The sequence below is a fragment of the Clarias gariepinus genome, chromosome 22, assembly GCF_024256425.1.
Source record: "Clarias gariepinus isolate MV-2021 ecotype Netherlands chromosome 22, CGAR_prim_01v2, whole genome shotgun sequence".
Taxonomy (NCBI): Eukaryota; Metazoa; Chordata; class Actinopteri; order Siluriformes; family Clariidae; genus Clarias; species Clarias gariepinus.
In genome coordinates, this window is record NC_071121.1 from 4,962,541 (window position 1) to 4,987,399 (window position 24,859).

Sequence of the window (24,859 nt, forward strand, 5' to 3'; positions counted from 1 at the left end):
AACAATAATAACTTAAAATGCAAATTATTCATATTTCTTTATAAGTATTGATACTAAAATTGGTGTAAGCTTATAAAAGAATATTAATATAATATATAAAACATTCTGCCTAAATTGTTTTTTGGTAAAATCTTAAAAAGCAAAAAATTCTGTAGTGTCCGTAACCATTTCAAATTCATGTTGCAATATCTTAACAATTTTGCATTTTAAAATAATAAACTTTTTCAGGTTTATGTCTTTTTTCATGTGAAATCTAAATTGGCCAAGTTTTACCTGAATGACAAATAGGTTCATTGGAAAATATGAATTAAAAAAAGTTACCGACACTACATAAAGGGCATAAAATTGTATGTAGCAAATGTGTTTCTTTTTATATGATAAAAATATAATTATGTATGCATATTTACAAAAAAACAAAGCATGGCTCGGGAAATAAGAAGCATTGGATGTTGTGAAAAAAGGGTGTTACATGTTATTTACTGTTTTACATAAGTAAGGCACGTTTTAGCACCAATATCATGTTTTGGTCAAATTCTTTTAAATTTAATTTATTATTTTTATTATTATTATTATTATTACTTTGGGAAGCATGACCATTCTCACATTTACACAACACTACACACTACAACAGTATCTGAAACATAATCCATGCAATATGAATGCATCACATTAAACTGTAATGTTAATAAAGAGTTAAAAGGGAGGTGTTCCTCTGCCTCATCTGAATCCCATGCATATTGTATAAATCTGAGATAAGGTTTCATCTTAAATTCATTTCATTGTCAATTTATGATAGCAAGTGATCTTGCAAAAGAGATGTTCTTAGAAAAATAAGGAAAAGTAATGACTGCACAAAGTCCTTACTATAAAGCCATATAAATGAGCAAATTTGTATACAGCACAAATCTGGATACAACACAAACAACATGAGATTCATACGCATAATCAAATCACTGCAAATTCAATGATCTCATAACTTAATTAACTCCAAAACAAACTGCCTGCAGCACTGCAGAAACAACATCCCAGCAGCATCAGTGATTATAAAAATACAAGTGTATCATCACAGACAAACTGAAACACACTTACCCTAACCTTTAGATGCAGTAGGGGTTCTAATGAAGTTTTCTTGTAGTGCTTTAAAACAGCAATAGTCTCTTCACTCCACCCTCACCCTAACTCAAACCCATGTCTGCTCAAGAGCACACAAAAATATTTGTTCAAAGTTTTGACAGCACTCCAGCACGTTCACTGGAGTGGCAGAGAAGTATGTTAGAGTGGTGCAGGACATGTATGAGAGCTGTAAGACAGTGGTGAGATGTGCTGTAGGTGTGACAGTAGAGTTCTAGGTAGAGGTGGGTCTGCATCAAGGATCGGCTCTGAGCCCCCTCTTGTTTGCTATGGTGATGGACAAGATGACAGATGCGAGAGGAGAGAGAGCAGGGAACAGGTGGATAAAAATCTAGAGAGGTGGAGGTATGCTTTGGAAAGCAGAGGAATAAAGGTTAGCCGTAGCAAGACAGAATACATGTGTGTGAATAAGAGGAACCTAAGTGGAACGATATGGCTACAGGAAGCAGAGATTTTCTTGCTTAAATATTGCTATTTAAGTTTTTGTTTAGTTTATATATTTCAACATGCCAATTTGCTTTGGGTAATTTTTAGCAGTGTTATACTGTAAAAAATGTTTAATGGCATGTTCAAAACACATGTGGGCGTGTTGGTCATGTGTCCACAAGCTTTTGCAGAACAACCTAAAAAATCACATAAGTGCGACACCACTAGTTAAGATTCTTCCTCACTAATTGCTGTCATTTTGCAAATGCAAGACATAGATTTTTGGATATCTAATATCTATATAATCTATCTTCAAGGTCCAAAGCAGAGAAATGCAATAAATTACATAATTTAATACAGTGAAACCTTGGATTACGAGTAACGCAGTTTACGAGTGTTCCTCAAGGCGAGCAAAGATTTTTAATAAATTTTTACTTGGACAGAGCATTGTCTTGGTTTACGAGCACCGAGTATCATGTATCACGCATGCGCTTCTTGATTTCACGTGATCACAACTGAGCCAACGTTTTTTCTCTTTCTTGCACTACGAGTATTCATCTCCCCTGCTGGGTCTTAGTGCTCGTCTCTTACTGGTATAATTAACATCTGTGTGTGTGTGTGTGTGTTTTCTCTTGCGCTGCAGAGTGTGTGTGTTATGTGCGTGCGCGTAATTTGTCACCGTGCCGGTTTACACTCTCTCTCTCTCTCTCTCGCCTTTAATGTGTTTGTGTGTGTGTGTGAAACAGAGAGGGGGTGCTTCACTCACACACAACCGGCACGGTGTCAAATTACGCGCGCACACACACACATAACACACACTCAGCAGCGCAGGACAGAGAAAAACACAGCGCCTGTGCGCATAAATGGAAACACTTATTTGTCGGGATTTATTTTTACTTTTTTTAAGGTAACGTGCAGGTTAATTTGTTTTATTTTTACTTTATATTTTGTGTTAATTATATTTATGTATTTAGTTTTTTGGGCTGTGGAACGAATTATTTTCATTTCCTTTATTTCTTATGGGAAAATGTGCTTTGATTTATCCGAGGTTTATCCGAGGTTCCACTGTAACTGAATAATTTATTCCAGGAGTGTTTCAATGCCTATGAGTAGGTTATTTTAGGATAGTCTTCCTCCTGCTATAAAACATAGATGTTACGAAATGTAACTGATGCACTTCTGTAATGTTTAGCTAAATGTTCTAATAAGAGCCAGTACTCAAGAGTGCAATTGGGCACTGGGCATGAGGCAGAAATACAATTTACTTAAATGCTGTAATATTACTTTCTTTGTAGTTTTATTGTTAGACATTAACATGATTAATTTAACCAGTAACAGCACAGACATAATAACATAACACTACATTTATTACAAGTCAGTGATGAGTAACATTTCAAACTCCCAGTGATGTGAGAGATCCTGAGCTGCCAATCTTCTTAAACCGGTTGGCTGCTGCGATAGCAATATAGTTTTTCTGTATAAATGAAAGAGAGAGAGAGAGAGAGATAAAGCACATATAACATTTATTATATATGGCATATTATTTTATGTGTATAAATGTATACTTTAAAAAAAATAAGTACCTTCCATAGCCGCCTGGCCATGTATTTCTTGAGGATCACCTGTGACTTAAGGATAATATTGCTCCGCTTTGCTTTCTCCGATATATTATTCAGCCAGGGGTGCTTAAGACACTGAGCAGCACTAAGACGTCCACTGTGAAAACAGAAATAGAAAGATTGATAATAAGGCAGACTTATATATATATATAATTTCAAGATGTGAAGATGCTAAAGTATTAAGGATCCACGTGTGCTCACCAGAATGACCCTTTCAATAATGCTGCATCTACTGCTAATGGTGTGAGCAGCCACGTTTACATAATGACAAATTCTGTGTTGATGAAACCTTAATAATGTACCACTTTCTGTAAATGATTATATAGATTATAATATAATATATATTTCTCATCTCATTAAACTCTTTTTCTATGGGAATGGTATTTGCATTGATGAATTATCCAAGAAGGAATCAAGAGAGAATCAAGTCATTCTTAAAATCTATGACTACAATCAGACAATTCTGTGTTTTGAGATCATATATCATAAAAGTTAAAGTTTCTCTAATGTTAGTGAAAGTAAGGTATAAGCTTTTGTTGCTCAGACAAAGCAAATAAGGACATTTATGTTTTTTCCCAACATGAAAAGTCCCAGTTTGACTTGAACATGAAATTCAGACAAAGGCATTAAAACTTCTAAATGTGCTAAAGGTCACCTTCTTTCTTTGATGAGCAGGTTGGAGATAAAGTCTTTGGCCTCGGGAGAAATGTGCTCAAAGGTCTCCTCATCAAAATACCTGTGTAGTAAATATAACATAATAATAATAATAATAATAATAATAATAACAACAACAACAACAACAACAATAATAATAATAATAATAATAATCTCTATGTACACTAGGTACAAACATACATTTTGTCACTTCCCTATAATGCAAATTAACAATAACAACAACAGAAAACACCAATGAAACTAACTGAAGTCTAAGGGAGTTGGTTGATGTTGTAAATAAAAGTTTATAATATACTAGTGTATAACACGAAAACTTCACTTTAATGTTGAAGAGGAACAGGATAATGAATGGATAAATTCTACATATTTAAAGCATAATTTACAACCAAATTTTCAATAAACTGCATATATGTTTATTAAACGGGTTCAACAACTCCTTATTAACTCTTTAACAGTATTTACAGTATTTTTCTTTTGTTGTTGTTAATGTACAGTACATACATGCAGATACAGTACCCAGCTTGTGTATAAGAATGAGGTTGTAAAGTACTATGGAAATATTCAGGTTATTCAAATAAAAGATGACACCAATACCAGTTAACTGTTAATATGTTGTTTAGAGTTTCGCTGTCATCATCACCCAGAAATGGAGACAGTCCGCTTAACCTGTGGGCAAGAGAAAAAAAAGTCTGTCACTACTTATTCATCTGACATACTGTTGTTATTTTAAAGTTAGACAGAATGCATGAAAATCACTTACAGGTTTTGCTGTCTTAACGACAAATCTAATTAATAAAGTTATGTCCATATCAAAATTTATTCATAATTCAGTTGCAAAACATCTAAACTAATGTAAAATGTAAAACTAAGGCTGAAAATACTAAACAAAGCGTTGTTGTCTAATTTACAAAAGTAGAATTATTTATATGGTTGGTGATGTTTTTCCTATAAGAAGGTGTTTATTTATGAAAGGAGCCTCCAGTGTCAGAGCATTAAATGCAACTATAAAAAAATACAAAGTCATGTGTAGTTTCTTAGTTAATGAAAAAAACGTCTTTTTGGTAAAATCGTATAGTAGAATTCAATTAGGTTCAGTTTATATAGGACTTATATAGGCAAAGCAGCTTTACGGAATGGTATAGGAGAAATAATACAATTAAAGTTATTTATTAGATTTATTACAGATATAATATGGGAAAGAATATGAGAAGAAAACTCAATCCTGTTCCTATTCAATTCGATTACTATTATCATACAAACTTAGAGATTACTATACCCTTTAATTCTTAACTGCTTAACAAACAAGTTTATATTATATCTTGTCAAAAATTAAACATAAAGTTATTGTCAAAACATTTAGGAGCTCATGAAAATCCGGCATCTCATAAAACTAGAATATTTCATAAGAATAATCAAATAAATATTTACTGCATATTTACTTTCATCATTTTTCACAGATTTACAAATTCATACAGGAATATGGAAACGTATATGCATGACCTACAGCATGTACGTGACGACTCCTAGAGTCCACATATCTGTAGGGAAGGAAACAAAGTCAAAGTTGACAACCTCTGGCGCCAAGAACTCAGGTGTCCCGAATGAAACTCGGAGCTTCTCTCGTGGTTTGTACCTACAGGAGAGAACAACGGATCGTTATAGAGACCAAAGACTGAATCAGCTGCAGTCTTTATTTGTTGTTCAATTTACCTTTAATATCAATTTAACCATATCTTCCCTGAGCTCCAAAAGTGGAATTAGTTGTTAATACATCATTCAAGTGTTTATGTAAAAACTCTCCCTGGCCAAAAAAAAAAATTTGCACACGCTAATATTTAATACAACTGCCTTCAGCTTTGACAACGGCACACAATATGATGGCCAATTCATGTGTTTTTCTTCTTACCCTGATGAACCCATCGCTCATGCATAGGGTCGACTTGGACTTATCAGACCACATGACCCTTAATCTTAAAGCTCTCTAACAAACCGGAGCCTTTTTTCTCATTAATCTTACTAACAAGCGTGATGTTTTTTTTTGTTTGTTTTTTTTGTTTTTTATGATGGAATTTAATTATACTTGTGAAGTTTGTTAAAGCTGCATCATAAAAAAGGGTCATTCATAATTTTTTTCCCAACTGCATTTCTAATGTTGACGGTTCAGGACCATCTTTCCAGGTTTTAATAATGACTTGCACATTTCCTAAATCCAGGGATTTTTTTGTTTTTGTTAGTTTTCTTTTCTTGATCCTGGCCAATAATTTGACCCTCCTGAAATCGCACCTTTATTCGCCAGGCAGTTTATACACCATATATATGTACAGTATATGTATATGTTTTTGTTTGTTTGTTTTAAAATGTAGCAATTTCACCTGAATTAAAATTAAATTGATAAAATTGTATTAAATTGCTGAATTTATTTTATTTTATTTCTTTATAACAATGGTGCAATAATGCAATTTTAAACCGTGCAATATTACCCTTGTGCAATTCATTGCGATAGAAACGGTGCAATAACAACATTTTAAACTGTGCAATATTATCCTAGTGCAATTTCTTAGACTAGTGTAATTTGGTTAAAAGTGCAACTATTGTTGCAAGTGTTTTTCTTTTTTTTTTCTATTTATACAGACTGCCTGATTCGCATCTAAAATGCTGGCCTCCCAGGAACTCCTTTATTGGCCCAAACATGTGGAAATCACTGATTTGAGCAAGGTCAGGACTGTACTGTGGATATGAAGAATGCCACCTGTGCATCTGTTATTATGATTTCTTGTCATGCATATAAACAGTGTAATTAAAGTACTGGCAAAAATAGACTCCTGTTTATTTCACACACTGTAAACACCACTATTCATAATATCATAACTACGACGAAGTACCGGGAAAGTGATTACCACACACGCTACCTTCTGGCGAGCCCAAAGTCGATGATCTTGATCTGATGACTCGACCGGTTCACACAGAGGATGTTCTCGGGCTAAAAGTGAAGCAGCTCGTAAGACACGCAGATTAACGCTTGTGGCAGCTGTTGATTGTGTGACAGTGGTTATCACCTTTAGGTCGAGGTGAAGAACGTACATCTGGTGCATGTACTGGACTCCCTCGCAGATCTGCTTCACAAACACCATGGCGTCCACTTCGGTCAGGGGACAGCTCTCATCCACGATCCTCTCAAACAGCTCGCCTCCCTCCACACTGCAGACCATTCGCAATGTCCTTATAACCTTATAACCTCCTAGAAATCCTGATATATTATAAGTCTGAATATGATCAATAAATAGTGCATTCGCCTGGAATTATGATGAAAACCATGACAAATAAGATAAAATTTAAAATTAAAAGCACACAATAGAGACCAACGCTGAATTAAATGTAATAATGTCGAAATAATGCCAGTCCGAACACAAGGTTACCAAAAGGGGATGCTGACATTTCTGGATTAGGAAAATATGAAGAAATTCCTGAAGTTTGGAACCGAGATGGAGTACATGGGAACATATTTATCCCAACTCACTTTCAATGTTGTTATACACTTAATTGCTTATTAAAAATAGAAAACACCCTGAAAATATACTCACTACTCCAGAACCAACACGACTTGATTTTTGGTCTCAAAAGCATCAAACAGCTGGAGGATGTTGGAGTGACTCAGCTGGTTCATTACCTCAATCTCATTCAGCACCATTTCCTGCCAAACATGGAAAATCCCACAAATCAACTCATTTTTATGTTTTCCAGAACTGAAAGGGAGATGGTGGAATGCAGGAAGCAGCACTCACCCTCTCTTTGGCACTTCTTGTACTGATGATCTTCGCTGCCAGTCTCAGTCCAGTTTTATTTTCCGTGCATTTGTGCACTTTGCCAAAACGTCCACTGAAATGACAAGAATGGGAATTTTATGATGTGCTTTTTGTTTTAAACTAAAATAAATGAACACATCATAGCTACAATCCAGGAACAATGTGCTTACATGATTACACCTGTGCAAAAGTCTTGACCCACCCATATTAAATTATGATTTATTACAAAAAATGATGTTGATTTAATTAAAGAAATGGGAACAAATGTTTTATCTGCTACAGCCTACAAAGTGCCTTAAGATTTTGCAGTAACCTCATTTCCCCTCTCGTCTGAACACAGCATTTAGCTTTACCATATACTTATTACCGGCCTGATCATCTGTTATCATTTGCACCTGTTCATGTTAGATGTTCTTTTTATGCTTGAATGATTCAAAGTTCACTTTGTGGCTTAACAAACAAAAACTATTATTCTGAAACTGCTCAGGTGCAGGAACTGGACCGAAAATGCCCTCAGGAAGACCCGGAGAACTCTTCCTCAAAACTACAGTATAAAAATAAAAGAAGGTCAGGTTTCTTGAAAGCAAAATACAGTATAAAGTGGCTCAAGACTTTTTGACAGTACTGTCATTTCAATATTGTATAATATGTAGTAAACAATGCCTGGCCAAAAAAAGACACACACAAAACTTTGCACATTTCAAAGTCTTTCACTGATGTGTAGATTAGGACTTCAGGATGGCCAGTCCATGTGTGAAAATGATTCCTCATGCTCGCAGAACCACACTTTTACAATCTGAGCTTGATGAATATTAGTATTGTTCTGAAATATGCCCATGCCATAAGAGAGGGAAAAAAGTCCATTGATGGTCTTCAGTACATTTAGATCATCAACTGATTTTTGCACACACTGCAGGCAATTTGGGAACACCAGTTAGCTTAATCTGCATGTCTTTGGACTGTGGGAGGAAACCGAGGTACCCTGAGGAAACCCACCAAACACGAGAAGAACATGCAAACTCCATGCACAAAAACCCGAGGCAGGAATTAAACCCCCGACCCTGGTGGTGCAAGGCCACATTACGAACCACTACATGACCGTGCCGCCCAACCGCATCAGTTAGGGTTAAAAGTATTGGTACCAGCTGAAATCCAAATGTAATTTTTTCCTTTTTTGCCATTCAGTGTAATGATTATTATCAGTCCGATTTTGCGCTCACCCTCCCAGCACTTCTCTGGTGTGGATGCTGAAGTCAGATGGTGGACTCGTCTTTAGAGACACGAACCGATGTGGGAAAAGAGCTGGCTGTGGTGAAACATCATCTACGTAGAGCAGGATAAACAAAAAGTTTAAATAAGTCTCAGTTCGGGAAATGATTATGAGGTATACTCAGAGTATCTAAGATTCTGAAGAATAACTTTCATCACGATAAAGGTTATAAAAGATAATAATGACAATTTGATCAGGAGTTAAAATAATTGTCTTAGCTATTTTTATATGACATTAAATGTAACGGTTTAATCAAACATTAAACTCTTTAAAAGGTGTTGCGTAGTTATATTTGTATGATGTAACCCAACAGAGAAGGCATGTCAGACATGCTGACACCTGACCCGTCTGTCTGACTGTTACACCAGGGGCTGAACAGCTGCAGGTAATGTTTACAGCGCAGCCAGGAGGACAAATTGTACTGAACACCATAGGTCTCCTATAGGTCAAATTCAAAAGCCTGTTTTTATATAATGTTTGGAAATCAACAATGTCGTAACCATCATATTGCAAGACTTGCATGTTGTCTCATCTCTTCTTCCGTTGGACGCGAAATGTCCAAAAACAATCCAAGACAAAAAACACCTTAATTAATTTAATGGTGATCCGATTATGTTGAGGGCAACATAACATCTACAAACACTCAAAAGAGTTCTTCAAAATACAAGCTATCGTGCATCAAGCACAAAAAAATCAAGCCTATTTTCTCCACACATCAATCTACTGACCTTTAAAGTGACACATGGGCTTATGAGCCCACACTACTCATGGCAGAAGCATTTAGCAAATTTACAACCGTAACCAAATGTTGCACCAAGTCCTTTTCTTCTTAAAAGTAGTCAATGCTTGTTTAGTGTTTAATGTTTATTTCTATCATTTTATTTAAGAGTAACACTTTTCTCCTGGTCAGGCATATCCTACAAACACGGTACATAATAAGATGGGAGTATTCAACCTAGATGGAATGCTGGTTCAGGGCACAGTAAGTCACACCCTTATTTACACAAACAGGCAATTTAGCTTAGCCCATCTGTCTACATGCTTGTTTTTGGACTGCAGGAGGAATACATAGAACATGAAGGAAACATCAGCAGAACATGCAAAACTCTTCAGAGAGACTGACCTGGGATCAGGATCAGGAACCAGAGATCCTAGTTCTATGAAGCACCAAAGTTACTTTGATTAATAAAAGAACGAGTCTATAATTCACAACTTTTTTTCCCAAAAAATAATCTTCAAATTTTGAGCCACACTTTCTACCTTCTACTCTATCGAAATGGCATGATGCTATAATGCTGGAGGATATACACTGCTTAACCATAACACTCATTTTTTATAGCACTTTATCCTGTATTCAGGGTCGCAGGGACCTGGAGCCTATACCAGGAGGCTTAGGGCACGAGGCAGGGTACACCCTGGACTGGGTGCCAATCCATCCCAGGGCACACACACTACGGGCAATTTGGGATCATCAATTAGGCTAACCTGCATATCTTTGGACTGTGGGAGGAAATCGGAGTACCCAGAGGAAACCCACCAAGCACGGGCGGGAACATGCAAACTTCATGCACACAGAGAAGGGAATCGAGCCTGGCCAGGAATCAAACCCAGACCCTGAAGGTGCAAGGCGACAGTGCTAACCACTACACCACCGTGCCCACCCTTAACAATAACATTAACACATTAATATTGATTATTAATTATATACCAGTAAACTGGAGACATGACAGAATAGGGGGTGGTCGCTTAGATGGCTAAGGCTCTAGGTTGGTGAGTATCCAGGTTTGAGCCCTGCTGTGGGTTCAAGACAGAGAAAGAAAGTTTAAACTTTCTTTCGGCTGACAGAATCATAGGTACCCAAGGCTCATTCATAACTATGAGAACCTAAGCCGACCTGTGTGGTCCGATCCCACAAATAAGCCAATGCAGCACAAATCACTAAACAAAAAGCCCATGCTGGCCATGAAAGAAAGGAACTGGAACACCCCGATCAGACCAGCGGACAAAGAGAACAATGCCACTGTCCCAGCCTCCAAATTTGCCAGATCCCAATCCAATCAAGCACCTGTGGGACAAACAAGTCCAATTCACTGAGGTTCCACACTGCAACCCACTGTACGACAAGGATCCACAGTCAAAATCCTGGTGCCAGACAACATCAAGAGGCCAGAGGCCCTGTAGAGCAAAGCCTCAAGGGGCCAGAGCTGCCCTAGTGGCACAAGGGGAACCGAAAAACCTACTGTAAGTGGCTATAATGTTTATGTTTTTAATGTTATTGCTGATCAGTGTAAGGTTTTGCATATTTGTCATGTACTGTAGGTGCAATGCAAAACCAAAGAAGCAAACGCTGGACAGCCAGCATGGCTTATCAAATTTTTTTTGTTTTAGTTTTTGATTCCTAGATTCCTTAGATTCCTTACCTATAACTTTGAAGCACATTTTGGGTGGCATTTTGGTCTGACTTGTGGCTGTCTCAGGTGCTGGACTAAGCTTGATTTGTATTCCTCCAGTTTTTAGTGGTCCAGCATAAGTCACTCCTCCTGAAATATTACCAGGCTTTCCAGATAGCGGTGTTACCATGGTAGCAGACTCACTCTTTCTTCCAGGAACCTGAAGACTAGGTAGCAACAAAAGAGACATTGCTTTGGCCAGTTGAATGCAAACTATAGTGAAGACAAAAGCCTGGTTCATGCTTACTTGCTCACATTACCTTTGTAAGGCGTCGGGGCAGCTGTAGACATGTTTGAGGAAGGAAGATGCTGCTGATGGTGTTGGGGAAATAATGTGGGCAATTTCATTGCTAGTGTTTTTGTTGCTTGTCCAATTGTTGAAGGCCTGTCTATCAATTGCTACAGGAGCACCAACATTCAAAATCTTTGGAAGTTGATGGCTTGGTGCCCAGGTCCCAGTAGCTGTGGGTTTTGGTGGAGAATTGGGCACGGAGTTGACTGAAGGAAATGCAGTAGTTTTTGGTGGTAGCATTTCATCTCTTTTCGCTATGGGTTTTGTGATGGTGCTGTTCGGCTGGGATAATTTCAAGTCTACTTTTTCCAACACAGCCGATTGCGGAGATTTCGCTTTGGTTTCTGACACTCCAGTGGGAACTCCTAAACTTGCCTTTTGAACACAATGGCCAGATAATGGTGGTGCAGCATTCTCAGTTACATTTAACCTCTGTAAACTACTAGACATAGACGTATCAACAGTTGTGACTGGAGCAGCCCATAAAGCTGGGAGCTTTTGGTTAGTTGATAGTGTTGTAGTTTGTACGGTTGTTGTTGTTGTAGACAAAGAGACGGTTGCTTTAAAGGGAACGGAAGCTTGTGTGACCCTTGATGTTGCTGTTGTCGTGGTTTTAGGACCGGGAATTATCGGTACAACCTTTGGTGACGGCGGGATCAACTTTGGTAAAGGTGTATCCGTCTTTGACGTTGCTGTAGGTGTTGGACAAACCCCGACTGTTGTCTTGGAACTATTTTGGCTTAATGGAGATGCCAGTTGGCTCACCTTGGCAGTATTTGGCGTTTTATTCCCATGCTGTGATTTTACCGAGCATGGAGCCACTTTTGACAAATCTTTGTTAACTTCTTTGTTTGATTGAGAATGAAGCAAAGCTTTGCTTTCTGAAGTTAGTGGTGACCCATTTCCTTTTTGCCCCTCATCTTCTGTATCTTCAATCAGAATGTCTGAACAGGGAAAACAAAAAGCAATGACAGTCTAATGTCCACACCAATTGGAGTCTATCTATGTTGAGTCTCGCTGTATGCTAGATACTGATGATTTAATTTGCTTTTTATACTGCTGACAGGTGTGTTCTATGCTTAAGCACACCACTCAATCACTTTTATAGCATTGCATCAGAACAGATAATTCTTTAAAGGGGTCTAAGCCAACTTTCCAAGGTAACAGGGACTAGCAGACATAGTGTTAGAAGACAAAAGAGGTACCTTCATGACCTTTCCCACAGGGTGCATTAATAGTATGCGGGATTAATTTTTGATCTCTGAGTTTATCCAACTGCACATAGACTTCATCCTGTGGTTGAACGGAGACATGGACAGCCAGCAAAGTGGTAATTTGAAAACATCTTGTGCGCGCAATAATCACATAAAACATCTAATAAAGCATTTTAAATGAAATAGTGTGATATGATTGCTGAAAATCGTCCAATTTATTACAGATTCTCAATAAAATGAAGAAAGGATGCAATGAATTATGACTTTTTTGAAATTATGAAATTTTTGGAAATCCTAGAAGTAAGCAGCCGGAAATAATGAAACAATTCTTACCACTGATGTCCGCACAGGCAACGATTTTCTTCTTTGGAAAGCCACTAAAGGTACAGACATTTTGTCCCAAGGCCTGTCTTCTAAACCTTTAATATTTAAGGGATACAACCAAATATGCAGCTTATTATAATAATAAAAAATGACATGATTTAAGTGGATATTTCCACTTATTATTAAAATCTATCCATCAATCTAATAGTCCAGCTAGGGACTATGGAGGCCAGTCGTGGTTACCAGTGTATTTATTCCTATTTTACAATCGTGGTGGATCTCCAGTCAACATTCACACACTCATTTACACAATACAAGCAATCTGGGAACACCACTTATCTGATCCTGATCTGCATGTCTTTGAACTGTGGGAGGAAACCAGAGTACCTGGAGGAAACCCACCAAGCACAGGGAGAACATACAAAAAGCGCAAGGCGACGATGGTAACCACTATTCCACTGTGCCACACTATTATTTAAAAAAAAAATCTAGCTACAGAATAATGTATATATACCAACAAAAAAAAAAAAACAATTACAGCAAGCGAACATCGCATCTTATTAGCGAACCCACCTTGCGCCAGTTCCTCCAGTGCAGTCCTCAGGTCCACGACTTTCCTCTCCAAGTTCTCAAGAAGTTTGGCCTGAGCTGAAAGCTGGCTGACTGTAGCCTCTTGTTGTCTGCTATGTTGTGTACACATCCCACACATTGGACAGCTTCCCACAGAGCCGCGTGCTAAAAGCTGGTCTAGTTTACGGTGCAGGTCATCCATCTTGACCTCCACAGTGGCTGAGTCACAGGCAGGAGAAGGTGGCCACTTTACAGACCGCATGCTCACTAAGCATCAAACCGTGTGGGCAGCAGGAGCAGGCGACAAGCTGCACGAGTCAGCTCTAAGCAGTTGAGAAGCAAACAGGTGTTTGTGACAGGAAGTTTTATTACGTTTAACATATAGAGGAAGCTAATTGGTACGCGTCACTGAGAAATGATAAACCCTAACCCTTTGACCTTCAACTTTAAATGAATGCATTTTCTGTATATAGTCATAGAGGTCACAGTTTTTAACATATCCTGATAAGAATCTTAGACACAAAGTGATCAGGTATAAATATATTATAAGGGAACTCAAACTTAATGTAACTTCATTTAAATCTAGATAGACTTGTTCTCTTGTTCCCTAATAAAATGATTAGTATTACAATCACATGCCACACACACACACACACACACACACACTGTCTTACCTACAGAGATGTCCAGTCTAATATCACGTCTTCAGGAAGGGAGCATGAACTCAGAGGCAATGGTTAACGAACAATGACCGTTTCCCCCTGAAGCTGCCAATGCACAACCTTTCAGATTCTTTCTTTATCTCAGCCCTGTGTCCACCACACCAGAAATAGCCAGAGCAAGCAGGGGACATGATTGGAGGGGAGTTTCAAATAGTAGCTGATAATAAAAGATATGAGGCTGGACTCATTCAAGCAGGGGGCACAAACCAGATCTATATTCACACAAATTGACTACAGTAATCAGAAAGTATAGGGATCCTATGTACAGTATACCATGTCTGTGTTAAGGTGGGCAAAAAAATATCACCAGACAAATGGGGAAAAAACCCAAAACATTACATTCACATCAGGACTTGTATTGTATGAAGGGTGTTATTGTACGAGATATCAATGCCTGCTTCATGTCTGAAACATCCAACGCATGTGGAAATGGCATAGAGTGAGGTCAGGACTGTACAAGGCATGTGGCAAAAACTCCCAGACAACATCCTGTAACTTGCAAGTGGTGTTCAGTTCAATTACATTTTTTTAATAGAGAGATTTTAACAATGGTCATCATCAGTCAATGTTTGTAAACAGGTGTTGAGTTCAGACAGTCTTTCCTGCAAATTGGCAAAAGGTTCTGTTGATTAAGGACCAAGCACTCCACTTGCTAAATGTTTATCATTCACAGTTGCAAATTTCAAAGTTTATTAAAAGTAAAAAAAAAAAAAAAAAGGCCAAGTCTCATCACTGAATCGTGCTTAACGTCTTCTGTAAAATATCGAATTGGTTTTACATCTTCATTCAAAAAGAACTTAAGTCTGGGATCGGATGGAATGCCACATTTAAAATATTCAGGAAAGATTGTACACTCAGCTATTCCTGCATGATAAAGCCTCCCTTTATGAGGAAAATCTAATATGAAGTGTTTGCACAAGAGACTCCATTAAAACAATTTATACAAAGACTATCGTTTTTCTGTTAAATAACATGTGTTTATTAGGCTTAGGAGGTTGAAGCATCCACTATATACACGTTCCAACGAATGGGTTACTAAAGAAAACAGATTTAGCAAGTAAAGAAAAGTCTAATTGGATGTAAAAAACAGAGTTAAAGTTTGCTTTAAACAAAAATTGGCTATAAAATATTTAACGAATTCAGACACCTTAAAAAAAAAATTTAAAAAGGGGGACGAAACATCACATCTAATAGCAAAGACATTTTTTAATCTTCATATAAACATTCCCAGACAAACTTGTAAAAGTCAGGACAGGAGAATATAGTTCAGTACATTCAACTGGAATGGGCATTTCTCCTTATAATACAAAAAGTATCTAATAATGGGGGGAAAAAGATGGGGAAAGAATCCACCATTACTTAATACATAAAAAAAAAAGAATGGAAAAATGCTAGAGAGAAAATGGCAGAGGCTAAAAATGTACAGAAGAATGAGAAAACATTGTACAACATTTCACATAATGCAATGAATCACACTCGCGAAAACAAGTGTGAGTATGTAAAGAACACCCTATAGTCCCGAAGAGGACATAAACTGGTGCTTAACCACGCAAGAGAGTTTAAAAAGTAAAAAAAAAAAAAAGACATTTAAATTATATACAGTGTGTCATAATGAGAGACTTTACAGACGAAAGCGATCAGAGAAGTTTGGAGACTGGGGCACGGTAAGGGACATCTCGCTGTGCTTCAGCTCAACTGGCTTGTAGCGCCTGATTGGCTGGGCTTTATGCACCTGGAAAAGCAAGATAAAGCCATTTAGACAGTGTTAACTCCTAGCAAGTTGCACTCAGCCACGTGGCTTTTCTAAACAATGTCATTTACAGCTCCTTAGGGTAATCCTGTTCTGCACGATTGGCGATATTTTAAAATCAGATTATTAAAGCACAACAGACCTGTTCTTGCCGTAACCTGGCAATTTCTTCCTTCTCACGCTCCTCTTGCTCTCTGGCTCTCTGCTCCTCCATCTGCGCCCTCAGAGACTCCTTCTCCTTTAGAGCCTGCTCGAACTCCAAACGCTCCTTAGCGCGGCGCTCTGTTGACAGCTGGAAACCTTCGGCAACTATAGAATGGGTAGTATCGGCTTGAGAAAGTGCCAAAAAAGTAAAAAAAAGTTGATCAAATTGATCAGAGTAGAGAGGAAAGTTCATGGAACAGTGGGAAAAAATGGGGAGGAAAATACAGGAGGTGGACAGTTAACAAAGCAGCAAGCCAGATGTGAGGCACAACAGACAAAAACCACAGGGAAGCAGAATGAGAAGCGAGTTGTGTCTAAAGTTCGAAACACTCAGCTGCAAACCCTTGTGCCAGAGATGTAAAGTGAATCATACCCAAAACTGATCGGTTCTCTTTTTTGGGCACGAAAGGCTCCTTGTGCACGACTGCATTGGGTCTCGCCTTGAAGCACGCCGCTTCAGCTTGCTGCTTCAACTCCTCTTTTACCTGATAATCGGAGTAAAGAAAAATAATTGTTTTTAAAAAATTTAAATAAATCAGGCATTTCCTTCATACACTACACAATTTGCTGTTGCGTTTAGAAAAAAAAAGAAAAAAAAGTACCATTTGCTCCCAGCGCTCACTCTTCAAAGATCCACGCTCATCCACCATCAGTCTGAAAGGAGCAGGTTTGGTAGGTTCGGTTACTTTCTTTTCTGGAAGACTCACATCATGGAAGTCGGGCAATGGCCTAGCCTTGAACTTGGGCAGCTGAAAGTTAGAAAGTCAAAACGTATAAGCTGATTCGCAGTAGTAAGATCACATGAATTTCATTTTCTTGAAAAATATGCAATTTTTCCTACAGTTATAAGAAGAGTCACATCTCATTACAGTGACATAACAGGGAAATCATACCTCTTCATTTCTCAGTTCTTCCAATTTTTTCTCTTTCTGTGCTCTGCGCTCCTGCTCACGCTGCTCGAAAGAGAAAGGACACATTTCGACATGGTTCTTTGCTGCAGGTTTGGGCTGGAAGGGCACATAGTGGGGCACAGGAAGGGCCTTCAGCGGAGCCGGCGCTTTCACCTGAATTTGCACGTAGACCAAACAATTTAAGGAACTTGTACACACTAATGACACGATCATTCAAACTAAGGAGCCGGCTCTTACCTCTTCGGTTTTGCGTTCCACTCGCACGCGGTTTTTGAGCGCAAATGCAGGAGATTCAGGAACAGTGGGGTTCAGTACTTTCTTCTCCGGGACACCCTAAAGACAAAAAAGGAAGTAGTTACAAACCATAAGAGACATAAGGATCCCGAAATGGATGTTCTCAAACCCATTTGGAAAGTGCACTTCGAGTCAAGTCCTTTCTGCTCGTCTTGACTTACCACGACCTCCTCCAGGATACGGGTCGGTAAGGGTCTTGAGTGGAAGGTGTGGTCTTCCTGCTCAGTCGTCTTTTTGGTTGTATGTCGCTCTTGAAGACGTTTCTCCACCTCTAGCTGGAAGCCCTCTGGACGAGTAGCGTCTTTAGGAGGTGGCTTCTTCGGAACCAGGGCGCCTTCAAGGATCTTACGATTAAGCTCTAGAGCTTTGAACTTAAACCTGAAGTAAAACAGAAATCATGTTTGTGCAAGCATGATACAGTATGAATATAGTTCAGCAGAACAGTAGCTACTTTGAGGATTAAAAAAAATATTCATGAGCTACATACTGCTGCAGTTTTTCCACTTCTTCAGCCTCAATCTCAGCGGCACTCTTCACCATAACTGGGCGGCTCCTCTGGCGGGTCATGAGCTGGGGTGTGTGAGGGTGAGTAACCTTGGGCTTCTCAGTCTTCACTGGTGATGGGCCTAAAGGCAATGAAAATAAAATACAGCTTTCTTTAAATGTTCTTTAATTGTAAAACTATCCAGACTATACATTTCCTAACTCCTAAAGATAAACAAATATCAGCTAATGTATTAGGTGTGTTTGTTTCCCCACATTATTGCATTAAACATACAGTATGCTTATTGATTTAGCATAAATGCTCACCAACACTGAAACAAACATCTTAATGGTTTAAAAAGACCACATTGGCAAGTGGCAGTGAGCAGTGCAGATTTGACGCACCCTTTTCCTGGCTCTGGCGGCTGCGAAGATGATAACGAGTGGGTGTGCGCTTCTGAAATTGTTCAATCTGCTCAGCCATGGATACATAGGTACTGCTTTCATCCAACTTCCTCTTGCTCCCAGTGGAGAGGTTGAAAGGCTTGGGGACTGTAGTGCCCTTATGAGCCTTTAACTGTAAAAGTGGCACAATTAAATCAGTCTTCGTCTGGTAAGTCAAAAACTATCTATATTTTGGCTGTAGAATTTATTTGAACTAACTGAAGATTAAAGAATATTTTTTCACTTTTGCCCATCTGTCAAGTATGTTTGCATTCCCCTTATTAAAACAATTTTTAGGCTGCGCCATGAGCCACAATCATAAATCACTGCCCTCGAAGAGATTAAATTCGGTAAGACATATCAGGACTATAGGGACAAGGATTTAACACTGTGGGCAGAATTGCCCTTTTTGATGACGAACAATCGTTCGTCCTTCTTTAAACATCCATCAATTTATACGCCCTCCTTTGTGACAAAACACTCTCCATACTGCACATAAAGTCTTCAATAAATAATGGAACCAGGCACAACTCTATACCACAAAAAAAATAATACTAACATAACCCCACATGAAATCACTCGCAAGCATAGCCTCAATTTTTTCTTACACCGCAGTTAAAAATCAACTGATGCAACACGCTCACACCTGCATAGCAGTGACAGTCGTCTAGAATGGAAAGTAATGAGACAGCCAAGTTTTATTAAAACCCATGTCCAGGTAATTTTTAACTGACCCTTGTATCTTGGTTTGCACAAAGAAAACGGGTGCCATTAATGTTCGAACATTATACAAAAAATCCTCCAGCTTTTGATTGTAAGTACATCATTAGGTCATAACGATACAGTGCACCTCATATGTATCGATAAAATGAGTTAGCTGACGATAGCTCATGGGATCAGAGACGAACTAGAGGGTTTAATGTATTAGATCAAATAGGAGAGAATCCATCCATTTTTTTAACCGAAATAATTTTGATGAATAAATGATTTTAAAAATATATAAAGTTTAAGACCACTAAGGAGAGAAGTTTGCATTTCCACATCATATCTAAAACATGTATATCAATGTTGTGGTAAAACATTTTTATACTTAACCATTAAGCATTCAAATATTAATATTCTGTAGTGTTGGCTGTTTATCTGGACTTTGAAACTTGCAAGTCAATCTAGAAATGTTAGCTCAAAACTCCTGATCGGACCTGCTTCGAGTTTTTACTCACTGGTGAAGATGGGTGCTTGCGCAGTTGTGCAGTGAAGTCACACTCCTTGTATGACGCTTCAGAATGTTCTGTATGGCTTTTCACTCTATTATCTGAGCGAAAGTTGAATTCTTTGGGAATGGTAGAGGACAGAACGTGCTTCTTTGGAGGCTGACCTTTAAAGAAAGATGAAATAATTAGGCTTTTCTCCTAATAAATCAGGTACAAGTGTGGGGAGTTGTCAAAGTTGCAGACTAACTTCCTGCCAGTGCAGCTCTGTAGCTGGCTTCGTTCCTCTTGCGCTGCTCGGCCACCTCCTTTTGCAGGGCCTCGATACGCTCCATCTCCTGCTGCTCTGTGCTCTTCTGTCTGCAGCACAAAAAGTAACTCGTGTAAATAATACACCGAACTTAAGCAATAGCCAGATCTAAATTTAGGAGCCCACTAGTTTAACATTACTGCCACTTACTGGTTACCAGAGGCAGTAGATGCAGATGCAGCAGCTGAAGGCCTGCCTGGTTTGCTCTTTTGCCTGATGCTGCGCCTGGTGGGGGCAGCACCACTACGGCGAGCTTGCTTTGCCCCGGTTGAGCTCCTGTACAAAAACATGCGTTCACTGCGATTTATCATTATTTAACACAAGTCTTTTTTTTTTTTTTTTTTTACTAAATGGGGGAACAAACATGTGGTGCATTTTTAACAGACGTCTCCAGTAATTACACCTCATTATGTGAAATCACCATTATAACCCTGTGCACCAAATCTACACACTTTCCTGGTTAATTTTTACCTGCGTGGTGGACGTAAAATCGTTCTCCTTGCAGTTGGAATAACTCTGTAAATATGAACAGTAACCTCTAACTATTACACAAACCAACGAGAGCAAGTTTGTATCGCTGTTCTGGTCTTACCTTCTCTTCTTTATCACAGGAGGTGTGGTAGGAGCTTGAGGTTTATCTTTGACCATAGAACGCTTTAGGATTCTGTGGAGAAGAACTTTATTAGCAGTGAAATTAAATGTATATTAAATTTAAATATAAAAATATATAATATTTATTATATATGAGACTGAGGCAAAACAGCTTCAAGACTACTAGATACAATTACACACAGTAATACAACTATACACTTTATATAATCAATATAGTCCGTTATCCTGCATATTGCAGGAATAAACATCAAGTTTTGGCCAATCAATACAATAATCATTAGTTATTAATATTATAATATAAAATTCTTCATGGTACATCCTCATTGCATTTGACAAGAGGGGAAAAAATTATGCATATATATAAAAAAAATAAAAAATTAAAAAATTAAAAAAGAATTGGGCAATCTGACAACAGACCATATTAATTGCCACAGGGTCTGACATTTTATTAGATCCATAATGTAATATTCATCTTGCAAGATGACGAATTAGATATTTTATTAGTGAAACATTCCTCAGCTTTGAAACACCATTAAGGTCATACGGATTAAATAATTGAAGTATATTCATTGTATTGTGTGCATCAGTGTGAGCCATGACTGAAACGGTAAGAAGACTCTGTACCTGCGTGGCTGAGCTGGTACGTTCTTCTTCTGAGCCTGACTGGGAGCTCCAGTCGGTCTGTTGTCTCCCCACGAAGTCACAATGTTAGATACTGGAGCAGTACCTTCAGGAACGACATCTGAGTAGAGGACAAAAATAAATAAATAATAAAAATAGATCAGAGAAAGAACCTAATGTGCAATTCTACACATCATTTCAACATTTAAAGCCTCTAGTAACTCTTCTGATAACATTCGAACAAGTTTGAGCTGAAACTACAGAGGTCTTACTTGTTGATGTCGTCGTTGCCTCAGCCACATGCACCATGGGCGAGACTATAGCTTTAGGCAGGTCTTCATTGTACATCCCATCAAAAGGTTTTGGCACCCTTAAGGGGGTTATGAGTTGCTCCATTTCACCATTTTTTGGTGCAGCCATTAGGTCTAAAAAGTTTTTAAAAAGAAAATATATTCTTCATGACTGAATATAGAGAATACAAAATTAAAAAATACTCTGCTTAGAAACCAATAAACACCTCCTACAGGCTGTTTATGTAATTTTTCATACACTTTAGCATGCTTCAATGTAAAGAAAGCATGCATGGAAGCAAAACAGACTTCTGTCTCCAAAATCTATAAACACTTTTACACCAAAATAATAAATACAAGTAGAAGAAAAGGGAGAGAGAGAAAAAAAAAAGTAGAGGTTCAACTATTAGAGAAAAATCTATATTGTGTAGATTATACCATCTTCAGTAGGCTATATACGCCTTTGTCTCACTTAGGCATAAGAAGCTATATACTTTACTTTTTTACCCCTTTCAATTTTATCTCTCCTACCAAGTCTCCTCTTCCTGTTGAGTGCAAGAGCTTTTTTTCCCCCCCACCAACTACAGATTCTTAAGTGTCTGAGAAATAACTCCTTCCACTTTACATAGAAACCATGAAACGTTATGCAACAATGATCTAAACTTCAAGATGTGTCTTAATGCAGAATTCTTTAATAAAAAAAAAAAAAGCTTTTTCAACTGTATACACATGAAAGAAAACAATGATCTCTAATCAGAAAGAATATGTCTCCATGTACGTGGAGGTTTGGATAAGGTGAGGCAAAAACAAGAATCTTTAAAAAAAAAAAAAAAAAGGATAAATGTTAAGCTTACCAAACCACTGATCAGCATTATCCTCAGTGTCTGAACAGAAATCATGCATCACATGTGAAGGGGCATCAAATGTGTACGGATCAGCAGAGACTCCAGGCTGCTGCGCGTCCATCTTCTTAAACACACTGCGTCTGAAAAGACACAAAATTCAGCTAAAAACGTGGCCAAGACCATGCAAAAACGTACATTTGTAATGTATTACATTAGTTCATTTATTTGGAAAACCGTTAAACCTCGAACAAACTGCTCGTTCGTGTAGCGCTCCTTTAATTTCATTAAGCTAGCAAAACGGAAGATGGCGGACTAGCAGGATTATGCTAACAGTATACAAATACACGTTACCCACAACAAGACTAAAGCTATCAAAAACTTCTACAACATAACAGGATTACCTAAACTCTTCTTACCCTCAAAGGTTCTCCTCTGCTACTTCTGACACGCCGAATTGTGTGAAAAAAACACCACCACAGTCTATCTCCTCGCAACGAGCGCGTCCAACACCTAACAGTCCAAACGACTGGATTTGAATGTCAGCGCCGTTAGACTGCGTTCGAAAATCAGCCAATGGGAACGCCGAGTAAGAGGAACTCGGCTTCCTATTGGTCAAGTCAAGGAGAGCGTTGACCACGTGACTTGTTTGAACAAACGTATTTCCGGGGTATTTAAAAAAGAAAAGGAGTTAGCCAGTGTTATGTTTTTTGTTGTTGTTGTGCTGGTTGTAATAATATTACAGTAAATAATAATACAAATATTATTTTAGCAGTGTTTGTAAGTTTCTCTTTGTCTATGCTTGTTTAAAGATAGAAAGTGATGTGGTGAGGAAAGTCTGGGCGCACCAGAGAGATATCATATAAACATTGAAACAATTTATTAACTACAGGAATGAGAAACATTTCATAAGAATATAATAAGAATTTAAAAAAAGACAGCATGGTGGCTTCGTGGTTAGCACTGTCACCTTGCACCTCCAGGGTCCGGGTTCGATTCCTGCCTCTGTTTGCCTGTTGTCCCCATGCTTGGTGGGTTTCCTCCGGGTTCTCCGGTTGCTCTCACATTCCAAAGACATGCAGGTTAGGCTAACTGGCGTTCCTAAATTGCCTGTAGTGTGTGTATGTGTGTGCCCTGCAATGGATTGGCACCCTGTCCAAAGTGTACCCCGCCTTGTGCTCTAAGTCTCCTGGGATTAGGCTCCAGGACTCTGGTGACCTTAAATACAGGATAAAGCAGTACAGACAATGAGCGAGTGAGTGAGTTATAATAATAAATAACATCACTTAATTGCAATCCAGCATTTAAACTGGAAAATTGATTCTTACAGTTTTTTGGGATTCACAAGGTCTGGTATTGGAACATTATCAGAGAAAAGGTTAAACACAGAGGACTGCTATGTGTCCAGATCTTGCATAACGATGAACGTCTGCCAAAACTTTGTTTTGAGGTGTTAATGCATCCTCCACATAGTTCTGATCTTGCTCCATCAGACTTTCTTCTATTTGGTCTCCTGAAAGCCACCCTACGAGGATGAAGATTCACTTCTGATAAAGAAGTAAAGACAGCAGTGTATTCGTGGCTCGCAGCTCAGGCTAAAACATTTTTAATGAGGGAAAACGAAGCTTGTTGACAGACGGACAAAGTGTATTGAAAAACAAGGAGTCCGAAAAATGATCTGGTTGTCTTTTCTAAAAGTTAATTCAAATAGAATTAATTCTACAGCCAGAGTGCTCACCCTTGTGTAAAAGTAAAGCAGGACAGATTCTGAAATAGGGGGTTGAACCAGCACCTTTCCGTGAGATGATCAGGTGTCTTTAAACGTTTGGCCTTATAGTGCAGTTCACTTTTGCGATTATTCATTTTTAAATAAGACCCACTGTTTTTCATTAAAACAATGCTGTCGATCTGTGAGTGATGCTGTCAATCTAAGATGACTGATGACACTGCTATTTTTTTGAACAGGCTAATATTTGTTTTTCTTCATTAACATGAAACTAATAATACATTTAGCACATTTTTCTTCATGTTGTGAGTCAGAATAGAATGTGCAGGGTGTCCAATGCATTCATGTGATTTAAATAAAAAAATATTATATGGATATGGAGCTTTACTCACTTTTTTCAACACACTGCTATTATTCTCCATCTTGAAATGTTTATATTAAAACATTTGTGACATCACAGGAGAACATTGCTAGTACACTTACAAGCCTGTTTGTAGAAAAACAATCTTAATACAATTTGATTTTATCCCCGGAACAAAAAAAACAACACTTTTTCAAACTAATTTTTCCAGAGATGTTGAGAAATCCAGTGTAGAATCAGTGGAGACGTTGGAAATCTTGAGGGTGAAATTTTCCTTTAACAAATGCTTGCAACTCAAACACTTTTT

General features: G+C 38.1%; 2 protein-coding genes across 4 annotated transcripts; both read right to left on the minus strand.

Annotated features, from left to right (window-relative positions):
* Positions 1-2,901: 2,901 nt before the first annotated feature.
* On the minus strand, positions 2,902-14,505 carry mylk2 (myosin light chain kinase 2). Its single transcript, XM_053483090.1, has 16 exons — positions 14,449-14,505; positions 13,778-14,097; positions 13,214-13,299; positions 12,872-12,959; positions 11,635-12,610; positions 11,345-11,541; positions 8,875-8,977; positions 7,634-7,727; positions 7,433-7,542; positions 6,908-7,049; positions 6,761-6,831; positions 5,356-5,484; positions 4,446-4,517; positions 3,832-3,912; positions 3,141-3,273; positions 2,902-3,031 (listed from the first exon to the last, which is right to left on the minus strand). The coding sequence occupies exons 2-16, from the start codon at positions 14,034-14,036 to the stop codon at positions 2,951-2,953; spliced, it is 2,622 nt and encodes an 873-aa protein (XP_053339065.1). The 5' UTR covers positions 14,037-14,097; positions 14,449-14,505; the 3' UTR covers positions 2,902-2,950.
* Positions 14,506-15,656: 1,151 nt separating this feature from the next.
* tpx2 (TPX2 microtubule nucleation factor) lies at positions 15,657-23,005 on the minus strand. Of its 3 annotated transcripts, XM_053481963.1 has the most exons (18): positions 22,885-23,005; positions 22,478-22,608; positions 21,606-21,758; positions 21,337-21,454; positions 20,693-20,764; positions 20,572-20,616; positions 20,251-20,376; positions 20,041-20,150; positions 19,803-19,957; positions 18,544-18,715; positions 18,143-18,281; positions 17,817-18,033; positions 17,599-17,694; positions 17,344-17,514; positions 17,053-17,199; positions 16,824-16,935; positions 16,389-16,576; positions 15,657-16,228 (listed from the first exon to the last, which is right to left on the minus strand). In XM_053481963.1, exons 2-18 carry the CDS (start codon positions 22,587-22,589, stop codon positions 16,118-16,120), a joined length of 2,244 nt encoding a protein of 747 aa, XP_053337938.1. In that variant the 5' UTR covers positions 22,590-22,608; positions 22,885-23,005; the 3' UTR covers positions 15,657-16,117. The 3 variants fall into 3 exon arrangements, with proteins under 3 accessions (XP_053337938.1, XP_053337937.1, XP_053337936.1); XM_053481962.1 differs by lacking the exon at positions 20,572-20,616 and having other exon boundaries at positions 16,389-16,555; XM_053481961.1 differs by lacking the exon at positions 20,572-20,616.
* Positions 23,006-24,859: the final 1,854 nt, after the last annotated feature.